The sequence below is a fragment of the Lampris incognitus genome, chromosome 5 (genome assembly GCF_029633865.1).
Source record: "Lampris incognitus isolate fLamInc1 chromosome 5, fLamInc1.hap2, whole genome shotgun sequence".
Classification (NCBI taxonomy): domain Eukaryota; kingdom Metazoa; phylum Chordata; class Actinopteri; order Lampriformes; family Lampridae; genus Lampris; species Lampris incognitus.
Window position 1 is genome coordinate 12,623,631 of NC_079215.1, and position 17,539 is coordinate 12,641,169.

Below are 17,539 nucleotides of genomic sequence, written 5' to 3' on the forward strand. Positions count from 1 at the left end.
AAGAAAACTAAACTTTACTGCAGTATTCTCACACACATAGTACGTGTTCTCACACCCTAAACTTGCCATACCGTCCCCGGGTGAGTGCTGACCTTAATAGGCTGCAGGCCGGAGTGTGCATGCGGTTATTTAGTCCAAGAAAGAGGGGCAGTAGAAAGCAGACAGCAGAAAAGTTGAAAAAGGGCCTTTAATCTGGATTTGTGGGGAGTACAGACGCACCCCGCATGAAAAAAGAGAAGAAGAAGAAAAGAAACTCTTCTGCATGTTTCGAGTTATAGCTAACCAGAACTGCAGAGAAATAACGGGACACCTCTGGGTAATAAACCAAACCCCCACCCACCGCCCACCCCCGCCTGACAGATTCTTTCCTGCGCGTCCCCGTCACACACCCCCCCCCCACAATGCGCGCTCCAGTGTCTCGGTTGAGCGCGGTGTTAAGCCTGGGACCGTCCGGTGTGGATTCGTTATATTTAGTGGCTGCTCGGTGTTGCAGCGTGGGAGTCGCAGGAGCCTGCTCCCAGCTCGAGGAGGACGCGCCGCTCAGCCAAGAGACCTACTTTACCCAAAGCGCTGGTGCGCAGAGAGCCCTTCTTTTTAGGCTTTACGGTAAACGCGGGGACAGATAGTATAGCGCGGCCGAGCCTCCGCTTGTCAACCCGGGGGGGGGGGGGGGAGAGACGCAGCGCATCCGCACGGGGAGCTTCCTTTCCCCCGTCAGCGTCTGGCGGATCCCTCGCCGGCGTTTGGATACGTTAACAGAAACGGCCTGGCCCGGCCCGTCGGTCGGTCGGTCGGTGGTCAACAACCGGAGATGGCCAGCCCCGCGGCTGACCCAGACGTACCGAGTACCCAGCAGGACCGGCCGGAGCCAGCTGAGCCGAGCCATCCCGAACCGGCCTGCCAAGAGGCGCAGAAATGGATAGAGGTACCGCTACAATGTAGCCGACGTGTGTGAAAGGTTATGGGGTGTCTTTCGCTGTCGGGACTGCAGCGGTGTCGGATATTGATTCGTCGAGATGCGAGGCGCCCCCCCTGTACGACCCGGGATATAAATACAGCATCATTGCGCCGTCACCTGTCTCGGGAGGACGCTGCGGTGTCGCCGGTGTCGAGTTACTGCGCCTCCATAGGCGGCATGCGCCGGGCTACATGGGCGCGCGTGTTGGGCTAAAGTTTTGACGCACGTCGCTTAAGTCGTCGTAGGACGGGGGCGGTAAATAGAAAGCGTTTCAATGGAGGGAGGGGGGGGGGCGAAAAATAACGACGATGATAAATAAAGGAAGCCGAGGTAGACCCTCGCCCCCAACATTGCTTCGTTACGGCGGTGTGTGTGTGACGCAACTGGGAGAATGTCACCGAACAACGGAGCAATGGGAGAAAGTCGGTTTTGTTGTAAAGGCCGGGAAGAAACGCTCCTCCTCCGGTTGCCATGGTGATGAAACGGGGTGGGGGGGGTGGTGCTGCGATCAGCCCATTTAATGAAATAGACAGGTCACCTACAGTAGGAATCCGCGGTAATGACGATGAGAGGAGATATACCTGTGTGGTGATGTGTGGGTGTTATATTTGTATTGACTAGTATAGTGGACTGGGGCCTAATTCTTTAACCATTAACTCGCTGGATATATTACGTAACAACGTGTCAAAATGGTTACCGCTGTCGACACGCTGGTCCAAACCTTGGCTGACTCAGCCAAACTTTAAGACAAGGTTATTGTAAGCCAAGTGCTGTGCAGTCCACATGTCTTAGCTGCGTGGAGCCTTTTTAAACTGTAGTGCACCTAAAATGCACCTTTATTTAACAGGTCGTCCCATTTCTACCTTTCTTCCTTTCTCTCTTTCTTTTTGTATATCGACCTACTGACCTACCTGTCTGTCTGTCTATCGATCTATCTATCTATCTATCTATCTATCTATCTATCTATCTATCTATCTATCTATCTATCTATCTATCTATCTGTCTGTCTGTCTGTCTGTCTGTCTGTCTGTCTGTCTGTCTGTCTGTCTGTCTGTCTGTCTGTCTGTCTATCTGACTGCCAGACAGTCAGTCAGTCTGTCTATCTATCTATCCATCTATCTATCCATCCATCCATCTATCTATCTATCTATCTATCTATCTATCTATCTATCTATCTATCTATCTATCTATCTATCTATCTATCTATCTATCTGTCTATCTGTCTATCTGTCTATCTGTCTGTCTGCCTACCAGCCAGCCTGCCTGTCAGTCAGTCAGTCAGTCAGTCAGTCAGTCAGTCAGTCAGTCATTCTGTCTGTCTGTCTGTCTATATATATATATATATATATTCCCTTATATTTTGGCCATGATGTCCTACATACTGCCGTATGCCTCCCTGATATGACAGCCGTCTTGATTCACACAGACTCATATGTGCCACATTTGGGAGAGTTTGTGTTTGGAATAAGAAACAAGATCCAAATAATGAATTGTTGTTGTGATTAAAGTACCAAGTTACACAAACCGTTACTTTCTACGTAATGGTCCCTAGTTAATTTTGAGCTGTGACTACACTAAACTTGGGTATTTCAACAGAGAATGCAGGCGTCCATAACTGTAATATTAGTTTTGACAAATCGTTTTTGGCTCATGACAAATAATGTCCTACTAACCCCAAAGCCCTGACTCACACAACTTCTGCACTTTCACCTGTCAAGCCAAGCCAAGCGAGCGTCTCAAAAAAGGGTTTATTTTAGTCCTTCTTTGTCACTTACTGATATTGTTGTATGATGAGCTATCACTGGGGGCAGCGCACACACACACACACACACACACACACACCTCTGGATTAGAGCCTGTCAAGAGACTTAGTCTCCTGTTTCTTTTCTTGGTGTTCCTCCTGCTTCCTTGTCCGTCCTCCTCACAGCTATTCTCTAGTTATTTCCAGACCAGTCAAGCTGACTCTATTTTCTATTTCTAGGGGGGGTATATATACACTGTCACAGGTGGGGATGATTAAGGTTTTAACCATGTCATCCTATATGTAACATTTTCAGTCAGAATGTGTGTGTGTGTGTGTTTGCATGCCATTTCTATGTCAGAATATGCAGAGTGTAAATTTGTGCACCCATTCTTGTCAGCTGTTTATGATATTGCATGCTGGCTCCTGCGCCACGCCCAGGTTGGGTGACATCGGTCTCCATAGGAACATAACATGGGCAGCCTATCAGGTGTCACTGTTTCCGGGGGGGGGGGCAGGGGCGGTGGAGCAATAACCTATATATCTACACACAACCTGATCAGAAAATAGCTTGGCAAAGGAAGGGCCTATCTATATTTTTTTACAGAATGGCCAAGACAGCGTTAGCCTCTCAGAGTCGACTGATTATTTACCTTTTAAATATCTATTAGTTACCATTATTTATCTACAGGAAGTCCTATTAAACCTCTTTAATAGGACTCCCTGTAGATCTCTGTATGGAGCTTCTCAAGCGCACTGTCACCATTTTAACTGACGGACCAACAGACAGCGAATAAGGGATTGCGTGTGTGTGACAGAGCGAGTGTGTGTGTGTGTGTGTGTGTGTGCGTTAGTGTGCCAGATGTCACAGCTGTCTTTGGGAGATTAACTTGCATGGTCCCAGACAACCAGCTGTGCATGTATGAGAGAGAGAGAGCGAGAGAGGGAGAGGGAGAGAGAGAAAGGGAGATGGAGAGGGGGAGAGAGAGAGAGAGGGAGAGAGAGAGAAAGATGGGTTCCCATGGATTAGAACCAACGTGGAACGATGACGACATAGGCTTTCCGACTGCAAAGACACGCAAGACAAGCCAGTGGTCTGTCAAGATGTTGCTCGGGGAAGGTCGTCGCTGCACATGTTCTGTGTAGCGTTACTACGCCGTGCAAACACACAAGCAGCGGGTCCGCGGTAAACGGGCTATTGTGCTTCATTGCTCACTCATTAGTGTTGTGCAGATAGTTCAGCACCATCAATCAGAATCACCTTGTGCTACACCGGCTTCACTTGCAGGAGTTAAAAAAACGACACTGTGGCCTGCTGATGGAGACGTGTTGCGTTTCTTAACTACCGATGCGATCTCTCTTCAGCAGCTGAAGCAGTGGAAAAGTTGCCGTCTAATTTTCTAATTGCTCTGGTTAATTACTCTCATCCAGATTAATCTCTTCCTCAATCCAGAGAGCATCAGGATTACGACTCTCTCTCTCTCTCTCTCTCTCTCTCTCTCTCTCTCTCTCTCTCTCTCTCTCTCTCTCTCTCTCTCTCTCTCTCTCTCTCTCTCTCTCTCTCTCTCTCTCTCTCTCTCTCTCTCCCTCTCTCTCTCTCTCTCTCTCTCTCTCTCTCTCTCTCTCTCTCTCTCTCTCTCTCTCTCTCTCTCTCTCTCTCTCGCTCTCTCTCTGTCTTTTCCCCTTTTTCTTCTTTTTCCCCTATGTGCTGTCTGCCAGACTAATCCCACATTTGCCTGCAATACATTTGAGGACTATAAAAAGGCAAACAAATTGCAGCATCTTTAATTTAGCAACCCCCCCCCCCAGTCATTCGGCTACGATGCCGTTTGTATAAGCCGTCCCGTTCTAGAGAAACTCAGGATGACACGGAGACAGCTCAGGCCCTGCGTCAGTAGGCTGATGTGCCAGTCGATGAAAAACCCCAAATGTTGTCAGCTACATGCTCTGAGAGGGGGGCCAGCCCGATCCTAGAAGCCAGAACCGTCGTAGAGGCCCTCGTCACCGGTTTGAGACGAGATCAACGTCATTTCTAATGAGGGGTAGGTGAGGTGTTTGGTCACACGATATGCATGGGAGAGAGGTCGACGGCACACGTTGGAGCCGCCCGTCTAAACGGGGCGATCTAAAAAACCCCGTGTTTCCCCCTGTCTTGTTCCTTTTGGCCCGTCTCTTTTTCTTGCATGCTTTCTTATCTTTCAGAGGTTATGCAGATGAAAGCAAGGGTGCTTTGGCCTACTTCTGCCTCCCCTGCCTTACCCCCCGCATGCACCTCGGGGTTTAAATGTATCTGCTGCTGCCATTCACCCAAGCTGAGCAGAGCTGTTCACTTGGGGAGGGGGGTGGGGGATGGGGGGGTGGGGGTCAAATTACCAGTGACTGGCACGGAAATACCCTTAAGGCTTCTGGATCGGGGGTTTTTTTTTTTATATAACACACGAATGCTCACTTAACATTGTGTTTCTGGCACACTCGGCTCCTGTGAGCTTTTGCTACACGAGGAACCACACATCCCTAGTATGCAGGTTTTCATTTCAGCCATAAGGTACAATGGCTAATTTGTTCGTCTAATTAGCCTGCCTTAAAGTTTGGTTGTGGGGGGGGTGTGTGTGTATAAATACAGTTGTCGATGGTCAACGGCACATGGTTTGAGACAACTGGTTGACGTGCTCACCCTCTTTCTGACACGGACCCAGTACCAAAAAGACATGACACGGCCACGGTTCACATGCGGACTGCTTTAAGCGCCGTACCGAGTGAGTTGTGTGCTGGACTGTCGGCAAAATAACGCACTCGCACCAGTCCGCTGTCCGTCCCACTGTCTTATTTCAGTTTCAGGGTGTCAGACACATGCTTCAACCCTTCTGTCTTGTTCTGTCTGTCTGTCTCTCTCTGTCCTCTTGCACACACACACACACACACACACAGACTTCACCCAACACAGTGGTGCTGCTACCCGCTCTGCAGTGGTGTCCTCCGTCAGTGAATTATACATGACCAAGCTGTAAATGTTTCAGGGACGCACACTCAAACCCCGACCAACACACCTTGTGCCGGGAGGCTTTTGTGTGTGTCTGAGAGGGAGAGAGAGAGGGAGAGAGAGGGAGAGAGAGGGAGGAATGATAAAAGACCAGAAGAGGAAACAGATGCTGATGGGAAACATCTGGTCAACACTTACGTAACAAAACAATAGGTTGCTTTCAGCTTGTCATTGCGTTGTATTTATGTGTGTGTATGTGGGGGGTCTGGGTGTGTGTGTGTGTGTGTGTGTGTGTGTGTGTGTTCATGTATAAATGAGCAAGTGTGTGTGCACATGGCTATGTCTGCAGGGCAGAGTGAGGGAAGGAGAACAATTAAAATATCATCAGGGACAGCAAACAGGGGGAAGGGAAAGGACAATGTTTCAGGAGGAGAGAAACAGAAGAGGAGTAAGAAACGGTGAGGAGGGTTTGGGATTTGCACATCATGATGCAATTCGGCCATTATCCCTCAGACTATCTGCAGCTGTCTTGGACAAAATCTGTGTCTTGCTGCTTGAATGCACTTATATGAGCAAAGCACAGAGAGAGAGAGACAGAGACAGACAGACAGACAGACAGACAGATAGAGAGGGAGTGAGAGAGAGAGAGCAAGAGAGAGACAGACAGACAGATAGAGAGACAGAGAGAGAGAGAGGGAGTGAGAGAGAGAGAGCAAGAGAGAGAAAGACAGACAGATAGAGAGACAGAGAGAGAGAGCAAGAGAGAGACAGACAGACAGACAGACAGAGAGAGAGAGAGGGAGTGAGAGAGAGAGAGCAAGAGAGAGACAGACAGACAGACAGAGAGAGAGAGAGACAGAGAGAGAGAGAGGGAGTGAGAGAGAGAGAGCAAGAGAGAGAAAGACAGACAGATAGAGAGACAGAGAGAGAGAGCAAGAGAGAGACAGACAGACAGACAGACAGACAGACAGAGAGAGAGATAGGGAGTGAGAGAGAGAGAGCAAGAGAGAGACAGACAGACAGAGAGAGAGAGAGAGAGACGGAGACCGACAGAGACAGACAGAGAGAGAGAGACAGAGAGTGAGCGAGACAGAGAGAGAGAGAGAGAGAGAGAGAGAGAGAGAGAGAGAGAGAGAGAGTAGGCTGGTTTCCATTATTGATAAATGTACAAAAAAGATCTCTAAATTTCTGGATGCACTTAAACGCAAGCCCAACAAATACATTGCACTTTAAAGCTCTGAAAACCCAAGAACTGAGGCCCGAAAAGAGCCCCCTGAAGCAGCTGGTCCCGAGACTCGCTAACCCTTTAACAAACACCAAGACCAGCCAACCTCAGGCCAGCCCTGCGTCCCAAACCAACATGAGGATAAATCAGGCTATAAAACAAACAAAACATGAGGATAAATCAGGCTATAAAACAAAGCAAGAACAGTTATTTGAAACACCGCAACGCTGAAATCAAAACTCGGGAAACAAACAGGAGGTCTAAAAACAAACTGTGATTTGGAAGAACAGCTCTTTACTGTCAGAGACAGGAGGCAGCGACAGAGCCTCAGCAAACACAGGCTCGGCGACCGCAGTCTAGCCGCTCTGAAAAGGGGAGAGACAAAAAGACGTGGTTGCCAAAAGAGCATCGGATATGTGGTCACTGCATGACAGATGAGGTGGCGACAGAGGCGCACTTCCTCCTTAAATGTGTAAGATTTTGAAAAACCGGGCTTTTGTCCCGGAGCTGGACCATGTGATTCCAGAGTAGCAGGAAATGGACGACGCAGGTTAGCCGCGGGGGGTCCTGGGAGGGGGGCCAGCGGCGAGCATTGCTGCAAGATTCAGATTCTTTCCTGCCACAGCCTGGGAGACAGGGGGGGGGGGCGGGACCCGTTCCTGGTTGCTATTCGCTGTCGTCATTATTTAGCGAACGCCTCTTGGCAGACGCGTTTGGCCCGGGGCGACGTGTGCGGGGCTGTGGGTGCGCGCATTCTCGGTGAGTGTGGCCCCCCCCGGGGTCGAGCCCACGGCCTCGGCGTGGTTGGTGCCGCTGTTATTGCTACTCTTGTTGTTTGATGTCAATTCAATTCAATTTACTGTCGTTAAAAACAATGTGCAGGCACATGTTAAAAATGAAACGAGGGAATAGCGAAGAAAGCATAGCACTGAACAGGGAGCCGCAGTAGCCGCTGCGTCCAGCGCGCCGCCATCTTGGTTTTCCATATATATCATAATCATTGTTGTTGTTGCTGTTATGTCAATCATTGTTGTGTTGTGCTGTTGTTGTACGTGCTTTGGCAGCGTGTACACAAACGTATGTCATGCCAATAAAGCAAATATTGAATGAATTGAATTGAGACAGAGAGAGACAGAGACAGAGACAGACAGACAGACAGAGAGAGAGGGAGAGAGAGACAGAGAGAGAGAGTGAGAGAGATAGACAGAGAGAGAGAGGGAGACAGAGAGAGAGAGTGAGAGAGATAGACAGAGAGAGAGACAGACAGGGAGAGAGAGGGAGAGAGAGACAGAGAGAGAGTGAGAGAGACAGACAGAGAGAGAGAGGGAGAGAGACAGACAGAGAGAGGGAGAGAGAGACAGAGAGAGACGGAGAGAGACAGACAAAGACAGAGCAAGACAGAGACAGACAGACAGACAGACAGAGAGAGAGACAGACAGAGAGAGAGAGTGAGAGAGATAGACAGAGAGAGAGACAGACAGAGAGAGAGAGGGAGAGAGAGAGACAGAGAGAGACAGACAGAGAGAGAGAGGGAGAGAGAGACAGAGAGAGAGTGAGAGAGACAGACAGAGAGAGACAGACTGAGAGAGAGGGAGAGAGAGACGGAGAGAGACAGACAAAGACAGAGAGAGAGTAAGAGAGAGATTTTTGATTTTTAAAAAGTGACTTTTGTGTGAGAGAGAGAGAGAGAGAGAGTGAGTGAGCAAGAGAGAGAGCGGGGGGGGTGTGTGTGCACAGTCAACAGTTAGAGCATAATCTGTGGTAATCTGGATTAGTCGCCTAAACAGGCGTCAGTCAAACCTCTCCTCGTTTTCATTCATCTCCCTGCTGGTTACACAACTGCTCCAGAAACCGAACTGGGAGTGGGTCGGTGTGTTGATATGTTGGTGTTTGTTGTCGCCTTCTGCTATATTCTGACTCCCCCCCCCCCTCCCCTCCGCAGTTACTGGTACACTGACGTAAACCAGGTTAGAGGATGTTGTTACTGCTGGGAGACACCATGCACACATCTAAATCAGGGTCGTGCGTGAGCGCACATTTTGGGAAAGTGGAATTAGGACACAGGCCACTGTGTCATTACCACCGCCTCGCTCTAAATTGGCTCCTGCTGGAACACATTGTACTGGGAAGGGTAAACCGGCCAGCAAGACGGTCCTCTGCCAGGAACATGGTGAATACACAATCGGCAAGCCCTGTCCAAAAGTTCCTTTGGTACCACAACAAATAGCTTTTGTGGAAGGATTTATATCTACTGTGATAACTTCACGAGGGTCGTTCATCGGCCAGGTTTTCCACACTGCTAAAGAGACCGGCCGGGTTCAAATGAGGAAAGTTACTAGACTATTTCTGTGTGGTGTTATCTTTCTCATGAGCAGACTGGCTACCTTGTGTTGTTCGGCCATGCAGACTGAAGACACAATGTGGGCATTATGTCACTGTCTCCATCGTCAATACAGTCTCATGTAACCCAGGTCCTGACGTAGCCTCACATGATTTAGAGGGGATCCAATTCAATCCGAGAGGATCATTCCAATTTTTTTTTTTTTTTTTACAAAGCAGGTCTTATTTTTGTACTTTGTGCCATCGTGCATGTCAAGTATGGCGGCATTTTATTCGCTGCCTCCGTTGTCGAGATTTTGAACATAGTAGACACAGTTTTACTACGACGGCATCTCGTGGCGCCACAGAATACAAGTGTCAGCCACGTTTCAGCAAGTCCGGTTCAGCCCAGTATTTAGATGGGAAAACCAAATTGCGAGGTAAGAATTGTTACCTGAGATGTCCGAGATTACCAAAAATGGCCCGTCACATTGCTGGTGCTCCTCTGTGGTTCGTCTTACTTACCATAGGCAGTAGGGCAAAAGAGAAATCACAGATAATGAGGACTCACGTGCACAGTCTACCCGAGGCCCTCGTGGTTAATTTGTTGTTGAAAGGACAGGTTTAAGGATGCCATTCCGCGGCTCCTTAATTAAAGCTGGGGGGGGGGGGGGTCCCATGGGAATGGCACCCCATGGGAATGGGAATGGGAAGCCGGTTAGTATAATGATATCATAACCGATATGCACGATGGCCAAAACTATGAAAATAAGACCCAGGTTGTGAGGGGGGGCAGAATGACCCTTTAAACCAAGCGTGAACAGCCCCACTTCCCTTCCCTCCCTTCCCACCCTCATTTCTCTCTTTCGCTCAGTCTTGCTAATCATCAGTATCATTTATGCTTTCCGTGAGTTTACTATCGGAGGTGTGGATTTGCATATCAAGCCCAAGTCTGCGGCGTTGAACGGAGGCGAGGGATTATAATTACGAGGGGGTTATTTGTGCCTGCCTATCTAAGGCCTAAGGCCGCGAGAGGCAGAATCACCTTTGGAGAGAGTCTAGATTTGATGCAGCCGCTGTAGCTGATCCCCGCTGCCTCTTACCGCTGTCCTCCCTCCACAGGCGGTGACCGGGAGGAGTTTTGGGGACAGGGACTTCCGCAGCGGACTGGAGAATGGCATCCTGTTGTGCGAGTATGTCTGTGACATCACTTCCTTTCAACTCTGGAAGTGGGCTATCTTCTCACAATAGATTTCCCCGAGATTCAACGATCGGTTTTAAGGTTGACTCCACTTTTTTGGCTTTCCAATTCAGGCTCCTGAGTGCTATCAAACCAGGGGTGGTCAAGAAGATCAACAGACTACCTACCCCCATTGCTGGGCTGGTAAGAAGACCCTTTTCTAGCTCAACGAAAGGCACAACAAAGAGTCTTGTACATCAGGTTAACAAATGTCTCGCTGATGATGATCTGATTATGGGCCCTCTGTGTTTAGGACAACCTGACAGTGTTCTTGAGGGGCTGTGAGGAGTTGGGCCTGAAGGGCTCCCAGCTGTTTGATCCAGGGGACCTGCAAGACACCTCCATACGAGCCAACCTCAGGTAAATGGGCATGTGTGTTGGATGCTATATGTGAGTCTCTGACAGTTGGCACAGTGGTTAGCACGGTCGCCTCACAGCAAGAAGACCCTGGGTTCGAGCCCCGGGGTAGTCCAACCTTGGTGGGTCATCCCGGGTCGTCCTCTGTGTGGAGTTTGCATGTTCTCCCCGTGTCTGCGTCGGTTTCCTCCGGGAGCTCCGGTTTCCTCCCACAGTCCAAAGACATGTAGGTCAGGTGAATCGGCCATACTGTGTGTGTGTGTGTGGGGGGGGGTCCTGTGATGGCCTGGCAGTCTGTCCAGGGTGTCTCCCTGCCTGCCGCCCAATGACTGCTGGGATAGGCTCCAGCATCCCCGTGACCCTGAGAGCAGGATACGCGGTTCAGATAAAGGATGGATGGACGGATGACAGTTTTCTCTCTCTCTCTCTCTCTCTCTCTCCACAGAGATTCAGACTGCAACAGGAAACTCAAGAATGTAAGTGGTCACCTGCCTCCCCTTCTCTTTTCTCCTCCCTCGCCTCCTTGCCAGGGTTTAGCGCGTCGCCTGTTGTATTATTGTGTAGCCAGTCATACGCCACGTGGATCGCAGGCGCCTGACGCGTAACGAGGGCCCCGTCTCCGTTTCTTCCAGGTGCTGAACACGGTGTTCTGGCTGGGGAAGGCCGCCAACGGCTGCGCCTCCTACAGCGGCCCTACTCTCAACCTCAAGGAGTTTGAAGGACTGCTCGCTCAAATGCGGATGGTGAGACGACACAACGAGAAGCGAGAGGGGGAGAGAGATTGACACACTGACTAGAAAAACAAAGAGAGATGGGGAGGGGGGGGGGTAATTGGGTTGTTTTTTTTTTTTTTTTAAAGTTTCCTGTCTTTGTTGGGGTGCAGGAAAGATACTTAAGGGGAAAAAACATTTCTGTTTTTCTAACAGAAAAGGCTTCCCCTGAAGGGGGGGGTAAGGAGGAGGTGGGGGGGGGCTGCATGTAAATTAAAAGAGAATTGCTAAAAAAAAAAAAATAAGCAAACATGAAGCATCTCTCGCTATCCGTTTTTCACTCCCGCCATTTCTGTCCTTCTGTCCCCCCCCCCCGTCTCTCTCTCCCGTCGATGTGTGTGGCGTGGCGTGTGGGGGGGTGGGGTCTTCCGGCCCGATTGTGTCTCTCTGTCTTTTGTGTCTCTGGAATGCGTTCGCCCGTGCGCTCGTAGGAGAGCGAGGAGGGAGGGGAGGGCGCGCAGAAGCGCGGCGTGAGAGACAGCGGCTACGACTGCTGGGACTCGGAGAGGAGCGAGTCGCTCTCGCCGCCACGGCACACTCGCGACAACTCCCTGGACAGGTGAGCGAGACCGCCGAGCGCTGGCATAACCCCCACCCCATTCACACACACACACACACACACACACACACACACACGTAATAAGGGGGGTTTCAGATCAACCCAGAGCTGTCGTTTTGCATTTTGGGAATTTTATGAAATTGTAAACCACTAATAAGACACGTTAGCCCCTAGCTAACGGGTCTGACCCTTTAGCCGAGCGGTTAGCGATGTCGCCTTGCGGTGCAGTACACCCCGTCTCGAATCCCGCACCGGGCAAGAAAATAACCGGTTACAAAATCAAAAATGAATGGTCATACGTAGCCAAAATTCTCTCATCCACGAATTGAAAACCCTAAAGCGAGCGAAATGGGCACATATTGTAGAAAAGAGCGGCAAAGGATATTTTCAGAAGTAATTAGGTTTGGGCGCCCTGGTAGCGTAGCGGTCTATTCCGTTGCCTACCAACACGGGGGATCGCCGGATCGAACCCCCGTGTTACCTCCGGCCTGGTCGGGCGTCCCTACAGACATAATGGGCCATGTCTGCGGGTGGGAAGCCGGATGTGGGTGTGTGTCCTGGTCGCTGCGTTAGCGCCTCCTCTGGTTGGTCGGAGCGCCTGTTCAGGGGGATGGGGAACTGGGGGGGGGATACCGTGATCCTCCCCCGCGCTACATCCCCCTGGCAAAACTCCTCACTGTCGGGTGGAAAGAAGCGGCTGGCGACTCCGCGTGTATCGGAGGAAGCGTGTGGTGGTCTGCAGCCTTCCCCCGGATCGGCAGAGGGGGTGTTGCGCAACAACAGCTCGGAAGAGTGGGGTAATTGGCCTGATACAATTGGGGGGGGGGGGTTATTAGGTTTGCTGTGAAATACACTTCAGTACACAAAATCAACACTGAATCTTCATATGCCATCATTTTTAATTCTGGGTTTGTTTGTTTGTTTGTTTGTGTGTTTGTGTGTTTGTTTTGATAGCCTTGACTCCTTTGGCTCCCGATCGCAGCACAGCCCCTCTCCTGACGTTGTCAACCGGGTCAGTGACGGTAGGTCGTGCTAAGCTTTCAGCCGCAGGGTATAGTGTCTCCGAATCGGGACGGCTATTGATTTAACGCAGTCACACAAAAGCCGCCGGTGTCCCCTCTGGCTTCCACCGTGGACACTTTGACTTCGGTCGTCCAACATGTCAGCACGTTGACCTTGGCGTCGCGGCTGGTCAGTCGACCTTGAGGAACAGCTGAACGTCTCAGTGTGTGTCTGTGAGTGTGTGTGTGTGTGTGTGTGTGTGTGTCGAAGTGTAAATCTGCGTGTGGAGTGGGGTTGCGATGTCATCGCCATCCTGTTTGTGCGCTTTATGTTGACAGTTAAGTAAGGATGCAGCTGTGCGACACAATTCCAGGATCGGGAATGGCGACATTCCCTAAATTCCACACAGGTCACAGGGGAGAGGGCGCTGCATCTTCTGTAGGGCAGCGCTCGTTTTGAACAGAAACGCACGGAGAATACATCCTTCGTTCCCAACCTTTCCTTTTAATCCTCTCCCTCTTTCTTACGTCCTTTTTTTAATCCCTGCTGTTATCTGCTACCGCTCCCTCTCTCGTCCTTGCTCAGGGCGAGGCAGTGACTCAGAGGCTGATGGCCCTAACAGGAAGCCAGATGTGCGGAGGGACGACATGTTGGCCCGGCGGACTGCCAGCAGCGAGTCGAGAACCTTCGTTCCTTTTAACCAATTTCTGCCCAACCGGGCCAATGCCAGCTCCTACATCCCCGCGCCGCGCCGCAAACCCCGCGCAGAGGAGGGGGAGCAGAGGAGGTAATGAGAAGCCCACACAATGATCCTGAGGATCATCATCATCATCATCATCATCATCATAATATTTTTTATTTGCAAAGGTACCATTCATTATAAAATAGAAAGACACACTTTCAGTGATTCACCAGCGCACAAAAAAAACACATGCGTGCATGCACACGCACACACACACACACACACGCACACACACACACCTAACCTCCCCTCCATCAATTGCACACCATTCCTCAGTCCCCCTCCAGCCATACCACAGCAGGGTGAGGGCCGAATACACAGGCCACGCTCCAAAGTCCCCAAGACTGTCACCTGGGCTCCGGAGGACAGCGCTAACCACGAGGACGAGCCGAAACAGGAAGAGGAGGAGTTGACCCAGGAAGTGAAGGAACAAAGGAGGCTGCAGAAACTAGAAAAGGCGGGGATTAAGGTCCTGCCCGCTGCCGTTCGCTACAGCAGGTCAGGAAGGAGGCGCATGGCCGCTGCCGGCATCGTCCTTGCTCGGTGCTGGCCACTGGCAGTTGTGGTTCTTGCGTGTGGCTTGTTCTGCTGTTTTCCCTTCGCACCCGGTGCCAAGACTGGACTTTGAGTGGTGATGTGATGGTGTTGCTGTTTTTCCTTAACTGGCACATAAAAGGGCTCTGGCAAGGGAAACAATGTACTGCTTGCTCGACAGTGGCTTTGTAGGGGATCTCGTTTTGTAGGCCAGAGGTGTGGCGTGGGGTGTTGCTTTCTGCGGCTGGCGTCACCGCGAGTCTCTCCGAGACCAGCGGTGACGCCTTTTGGTCGTGAATTAATCGTGACTAATCCCGACGGTTTGCTTCCCTAATCCTGCTTGTGAGCATGGCTGACGTTACGATCTCACCGCCTCTGATCGGACTACGACACGACGGGTGTCAAGAGGCCCGAACTGACGCTGCCCCCCCGTCCCACCTTCAGCCCCAGAGCCGGCACGGCGCAGGAACAGGACGTGAGGTCGCCGACCCCGGACATCATCCTCCGCCAGGAAAACGAGTTTTTGACCAATCAGAAAGCCGCCTGGGATTCCTCTTCAGACGGGGAGGGGGAGGACGGGGTGAGGAGAGTCCCGGACGTCCGCAGAGATGACCTCGCATCCAGGCGAGCTCCCCGCGGCCCCGCGGCTCCCAGGGTGCACCAGTTTGTCCCGGTACCGTTGTGCAGCGGCAAAGACCGAGAGCGCTGGGAGGGCATTAGGCGGGCCTCCCAGCAAGCCCTGCAGGAGAAGGAGAGCAGGTTAGCTGTGTGTTCACACCGGATGTGTGCGCTTGTTTTCCTGGGTATGTGTGCTCTGTTCTCCCTTTTCCGTTTAACCTGCCGCTTAACATCCCCTCCTGTTCTTTTTCCTTCTTCTGTCGTGTGTGTGTGTGTCTCTCTCTATCTTTGGGTGTTATGGTGGTGTTGGTGCGTGTCTCTGGGTTTAACGTGACTTGTGCGTGTTTCATTTTGTCGTGCGCTGCGTGGCGGCACCACACTGGCCGTGTTAACCGACCAGCGGCAGGGAGGCGGTCCCTGACATCATCACACGCAGAGGCAACCGTTTCCTAAGCTCCTCCCCTCACCGCGAGGAAGAGGAGGACGAGGAGGGAGAGGGACGAGGGGAGAGGGTTAACGCGGTGCCCAATAAGCAGACGGACGACCTGGCTGTGAGGCGGGCTAAGAGCAGGCCTCTCCCTCACAGGGAAGGTCCGGTCAACTATGTGTCTGCCTCCATGAGCCAGGCGGATAAGCAGAAGTGGGAGAGGCTCAGAATGGCAGAACCCAGGTGCCCGGCACACACACACACACACACACACACACATACACACTTCCTCACACACACGCACACATGCTGCCCGCAGCAAGTACATACAACATCAGCTGGGGCAGCAAGTACATACAACATCAGGCGGGGCAGCAAGTACATACAACATCAGCTGGGGCAGCAAGTACATACAACATCAGGCGGGGCAGCAAGTACATACAACATCAGGCGGGGCAGCAAGTACATACAACATCAGGCGGGGCAGCAAGTACATACAACATCAGGCGGGGCACCAAGTACATACAACATCAGCTGGGGCAGCAAGTACATACCACATCAGGCGGGGCACCAAGTACATACCACATCAGCTGGGGGCAGCAAGTACATACCACATCAGCTGGGGCACCAAGTACATACCACATCAGCTGGGGCACCAAGTACATACCACATCAGCTGGGGCAGCAAGTACATACAACATCAGGCGGGGCAGCAAGTACATACAACATCAGGCGGGGCACCAAGTACATACCACATCAGCTGGGGCACCAAGTACATACCACATCAGCTGGGGCACCAAGTACATACAACATCAGCTGGGGCACCAAGTACATACAACATCAGGCGGGGCACCAAGTACATACAACATCAGGCGGGGCACCAAGTACATACCACATCAGCTGGGGCACCAAGTACATACAACATCAGCTGGGGCACCAAGTACATACCACATCAGGCGGGGCAGCAAGTACATACAACATCAGGCGGGGCACCAAGTACATACCACATCAGCTGGGGGCAGCAAGTACATACCACATCAGCTGGGGCACCAAGTACATACCACATCAGCTGGGGCACCAAGTACATACCACATCAGCTGGGGCAGCAAGTACATACAACATCAGGCGGGGCAGCAAGTACATACAACATCAGGCGGGGCACCAAGTACATACCACATCAGCTGGGGCACCAAGTACATACCACATCAGCTGGGGCACCAAGTACATACAACATCAGCTGGGGCACCAAGTACATACAACATCAGGCGGGGCACCAAGTACATACAACATCAGGCGGGGCAGCAAGTACATACAACATCAGGCGGGGCAGCAAGTACATACAACATCAGGCGGGGCACCAAGTACATACCACATCAGGCGGGGCACCAAGTACATACCACATCAGCTGGGGCAGTAAGTACATACAACATCAGGCGGGGCAGCAAGTACATACAACATCAGGCGGGGCAGCAAGTACATACAACATCAGGCGGGGCAGCAAGTACATACAACATCAGGCGGGGCACCAAGTACATACCACATCAGCTGGGGCACCAAGTACATACCACATCAGCTGGGGCACCAAGTACATACAACATCAGCTGGGGCACCAAGTACATACAACATCAGGCGGGGCACCAAGTACATACAACATCAGGCGGGGCAGCAAGTACATACCACATCAGCTGGGGCAAATATCGTTCACTGTGTGGGAACTGCTGTTCGTATCAGCCCCTACTGAGTGACGACACAATACTTTGTGTGTATGTGTGACTGTGGCTGTGTGTGTGTGTGTGTATGTGGTGTGTGTGTGTGTGTGTTTATGTATTATGTGGTGTGTGTGTGTTTATGTATGTACTATGTGGTGTGTGTGTTTATGTATGTAAGTGGTGTGTGTGTGTGTTTATGTATGCATGTGGTGTGTGTGTGTGTGTGTGTGTGTGTTTAGTATGTATGTTGTGTGTGTGTGTCTGGGTGACTGTGTATGTATGTAGTGTGTGTGTGTGTGTGTGTGTGTGTGTGTGTGTGTGTGTGTGTGTGTGTGTGTGTGTGTGTGTGTGTGTGTGTG

The 17,539-nt window shown here is 51.2% G+C and overlaps 1 protein-coding gene across 8 annotated transcripts in view; it reads left to right on the forward strand.

The window, feature by feature from the left end:
• Nucleotides 1–423: 423 nt before the first annotated feature.
• The window catches only part of limch1a (LIM and calponin homology domains 1a), a 31,527-nt gene continuing 14,411 nt past the window's right edge, over nt 424–17,539 (forward strand). For all 8 annotated transcript variants that reach the window (XM_056279550.1, XM_056279553.1, XM_056279552.1 and 5 more), the window contains exons 1-9: nt 424–925; nt 10,346–10,416; nt 10,538–10,607; nt 10,717–10,823; nt 11,266–11,296; nt 11,453–11,563; nt 12,022–12,149; nt 13,104–13,171; nt 13,737–13,938. In XM_056279550.1, coding sequence (XP_056135525.1) covers nt 812–925; nt 10,346–10,416; nt 10,538–10,607; nt 10,717–10,823; nt 11,266–11,296; nt 11,453–11,563; nt 12,022–12,149; nt 13,104–13,171; nt 13,737–13,938 — 902 coding nt within the window. In that variant the 5' untranslated portion in view covers nt 424–811. The remainder of the gene's footprint in view (nt 926–10,345; nt 10,417–10,537; nt 10,608–10,716; nt 10,824–11,265; nt 11,297–11,452; nt 11,564–12,021; nt 12,150–13,103; nt 13,172–13,736; nt 13,939–17,539) is intronic.